The sequence below is a fragment of the Lipotes vexillifer genome, unplaced genomic scaffold (genome assembly GCF_000442215.2).
Source record: "Lipotes vexillifer unplaced genomic scaffold, Lipotes_vexillifer_v1.1 scaffold182, whole genome shotgun sequence".
In the NCBI taxonomy this organism is placed as follows: Eukaryota; Metazoa; Chordata; class Mammalia; order Artiodactyla; family Lipotidae; genus Lipotes; species Lipotes vexillifer.
In genome coordinates this window covers 5,625,491-5,629,122 of record NW_006798798.1, presented here as the reverse complement: position 1 = coordinate 5,629,122, position 3,632 = coordinate 5,625,491, and the positions used below count along the sequence as shown (strand labels likewise).

The 3,632-nt window shown below is 52.8% G+C and overlaps 1 protein-coding gene across 1 annotated transcript; it reads right to left on the bottom strand.

Annotated features, from left to right (window-relative positions):
• Positions 1–377: 377 nt before the first annotated feature.
• FFAR2 (free fatty acid receptor 2) lies at positions 378–2,678 on the bottom strand. Its single transcript, XM_007470990.1, has 2 exons — positions 2,560–2,678; positions 378–1,506 (listed from the first exon to the last, which is right to left on the bottom strand). Exon 2 carries the CDS (start codon positions 1,497–1,499, stop codon positions 510–512), a length of 990 nt encoding a protein of 329 aa, XP_007471052.1. The 5' UTR covers positions 1,500–1,506; positions 2,560–2,678; the 3' UTR covers positions 378–509.
• Positions 2,679–3,632: the final 954 nt, after the last annotated feature.

Below are 3,632 nucleotides of genomic sequence, written 5' to 3'. Positions count from 1 at the left end.
ATTGCCCACACCTAGGTCATTATAGCTCTAAGCCCCAGTCCTCCCTCCTAATCCCCTTGGTTCAGAACCTTCCTGCATCTTCTTTGACCTCATTTAGAATTTCTCTCCCATCTCTTTCCCAGTGGCTTCATTCTAGCACCAACAGCTAGACCAGTGTGTAGGTGTTGTTTCAAAGCTGGTAGCAAGGTTGTTTTAGGGCTCTCTGCTTCAGCTGCCAACCACCTCACACGGACAATCGGAATTTGTATTCTCTACATTGCTTCAGAAACTCTGGTCTGTTAGTGCTGCTATGCTCAACAGTTTCTTCTTTCGTCCTGGAGCTGTGCTCCTTTGGGAAGGAAAATTCAGTCAGGAAAGGATACAGAGCTGGTGAGAGAGATTTTTTACAGTCCCAGTCGTGGTTTGGGTCTGAGGATTCCTGAATCCGGGCCAGGAACCCGTGTTCTCCCTCTCCCAGCCTGCTCAATTCATACCAAACCCAGAGTGCCTCCGAAGGTCCAGGGACATCCTTAGTCCGTGGTGTAGTCAGAACTCGGCGCTCCCTCTGTTTGACTCACACCCCTGTCCACATTCGCCACTTCCGCTGTCTCTTTGCCGCTGCATCCCAGCAGGGAGGAGCCCTGATGCCGCAGTGCCTGCAACCCTTTCCCAAAGGCCCTGCGCACGACTGAAGAAGAGAAATAGAAAAGCAAGGGATCCAGACTGGCATTGAGGGAACTCAATACCACGACTTCTGCCCGCCAGCTGGGGCTTGCCTTCATGTGGAACCCCACCAGGTGGGATATGTTATATGGCCCAAAGCACACCAGGAAATTAAGGAGGGTCACCACAGCCAGCCCCACAGCTCGGCGCCGCCTCTGGGCCCCCACGTGGGGCTGGGTGAGCATGATCCACACAAAGCGCCAGTAGCAGAAGACGGTGACCGCCATGGGGATGAGGAAGAGAATGAGGAACAGCTCCAGCCGCATGGGAATCACCACCTTGAGCTGCTCTGGGGTGAAGTTCTCGTAGCAGGTTATGTTACTCTCGTTTGTGACCCTCTGGGTTGAGTTGTAGTACTGAACGATGATCACTATGGTGCAATGACCAAAGGACAGGATCCAGGAGATCAGAGCGGCAATCACTCCATACACAGGCCGGCGGGACAGCTTGTACCGCACGGGGAAAGCCACTCCCAGGTAGCGCTCGATGCTGATGGCCGCCAGGAGCCACACGCTGCAGTAGATGCTACTGTAGAAACCAAAGCCCGTGATGGCACAGACTAGCTCAGGCAGGTACCAGAGGAAGTCAGACGCGGCCTCCACCATCTTGAAAGGCAGCAGCAGAAGCAGCAGGAGGTCCGCCAGCGTCAGGCTGAGCAGAAGGATGTGGATGGGCGCGGGGTGCGGCTGGCGGACGCGCCCCACAAAGGCCCGCAGCGCCAGGAGGTTGGCAGGGAGACCCGTGAGGAAGATGATGATGTAGGCGGTGAGGATCAAGGAGCTTTTCAAGGTGGGCATGACTGTTCTGGAAGGGGATGAAAAAGGGCAGGGTCAGGAGGACCACCTCACAGCCTGCAGACCCTGGTCGGGCTCAGTCTGTGGACATCCTCCCAGGCACTCTCCCTTTCCCAGGCCAGGGCTTTCTGCTCCCACCACTGCACACACCACCTGCCAGAACTGCTCAGAACAACTGTTGACTTTGCCTGGGGCGGGATATTAAGCAGTAGTTATTATGTTTGCCATCGTGTGTCTCTGGGGGACGCCAACCCTTGGCTTCCCAAGGGAATTCCCCCTCCGGTTTTCCCAGCCTTTCTCCTTCTCGTGTCATAGATACAGGAAGTTACTGTTAATCACTGTCCAGCTTTCCTTAAGGCCTTTCCTCAGCCAGAGACCTGCAGAGAGGAAAGGCAAACCTCACTACAGCAAGGAGGCAGCCGGGCAATGTCTCTCAGGAGAGCTCGGGCTGTGAAAACCCAGGCCCCGCGACCCAGTGCTCGTTCCTCCTCAGGACCCTGCCACACGCCCAGGAAGCAGGTGCCCAGCCCCCAATCCGTCTCCCTACCTGTCTTCCTTCCCCTTTTTGCAGAACACAAATTCTCCTCTGCCTTTTCCTCTCCTGTCCAATTCTGGGACTATACTGAAAAGGGGTAGCTGGAGAAGCATAGGGAGGGGCCTTGGGGAGGAAGGGTGAGCCAGCGCTGTCCTCTGGGGTTTGCCCCTCCAAAGACTTTAGAGAATATTCAGAAAAGCACATGGGCAGTAACTGGCTCAGGAGCTGGGTGTTTTGACCATAAACAGAGGAACTCTTCTTAATGAGGTAACAGTTTCTGTTTGGTTTGTAGCGCTCACTACCCACACACAGTCTGGGCCCTCCGTCCTCTCTCTGGTCTTAGGGCCTGGCCCGCGATTCCTTGCCCCCCCACCGGCTCCCATTTCTGGATGTGAAACTTACATTCAGTTTCCGACAGATTTCATCCAGCGCCAGCCCCACCCCTGTCCCCCAGCCCCAACCCGTTTCCCTCCAGTTCCGATCCCGGCATCGCTTCCCAGAGCGCAAGTACTAAGCCAGCTGCCTTGCCTTGTCTTTGTTCCGGATAGAGGGCTTCTTGGGATTAGTCCTGAAGGAAAGTCTGAAAGCTTGTGGAAAAGAGGAACAGAGCTTTAGCCACTGCTACCGCCCATTTCACACAGGAAAAAACTGTAAGGAACCTGGCTGGTAGAAAGCTTTTATACCAGAACTAGTCATGTGACCAGAGAGGAGATTCAGTAGTTGAGCGCTGTCTCCTCTCGAACCCAGAGGAAAGGGCGCCAGCATCTTTGTTCTCCCCCGACCCACCAAGAGATCCCCACTCTGATTTCCAAACTCAGATTTTCTGTCCTTAGTTTCTGAATATTTTTTTCAATCCCAAGCATTTTTTTTTTTCCCATTTCCCAAGTCAGATTATCTCATCTTCTCTTTTCTAGGTGATTTCTTCTGTAATTCTACTCAATCTCAGAAAAGAGTTTTCATGCTTCCTTTTATTCTTCAATTTTCTTCTTTTTGTATAGTTTCCTGCCCTCTGCCCCCAACAGATGTCTTTTGCCCTCCCAGTCGAAACAGATTGCTTTCTCCTAGCCTATGTCTCGTTGGGGTGGAAATAGCGTGCGATTCAGAGTCATGCAGATGTGGGCTCAAATACAAATCCCTCCCTTGTGACCTTGAGGCAGATCCATTTTCTGAACTTTAGTTTCTTTCTCAGTCAAGTGAGGTTGGGAACACTTACATCCCAAGACTTCTGTGAGGAGACCCTGAGATAGTGTATATAAAGCATACAAGCCAGGGCTTCACATGTAATGGATGCGCATAAGTAGAAATGGTCCCTCCACCCGAGCCTGCTGGACAGCTTCGTAGAGAGTGAGCCACCTGATAGAAGAGGCTTAGGGCACAGGAATGTCATCTAACTTCGGAAAGCGGCAGGGGTTCGGGAGAGCTGGGCCCAACCTCCTAGCCACCCTTGCTCTTTTCTCGCTATTTCTCCCTCTCTGACTTTTGAAACACACACCCGAGGAAACAAAGATAATCAGAATATGTTTTCTCTTGACCTAGGGAATAGGTCTCTGGTTTGCCATCTGCGGCCTGATCCCTGCTCAGAGACTCTCCATTCTTTCCCT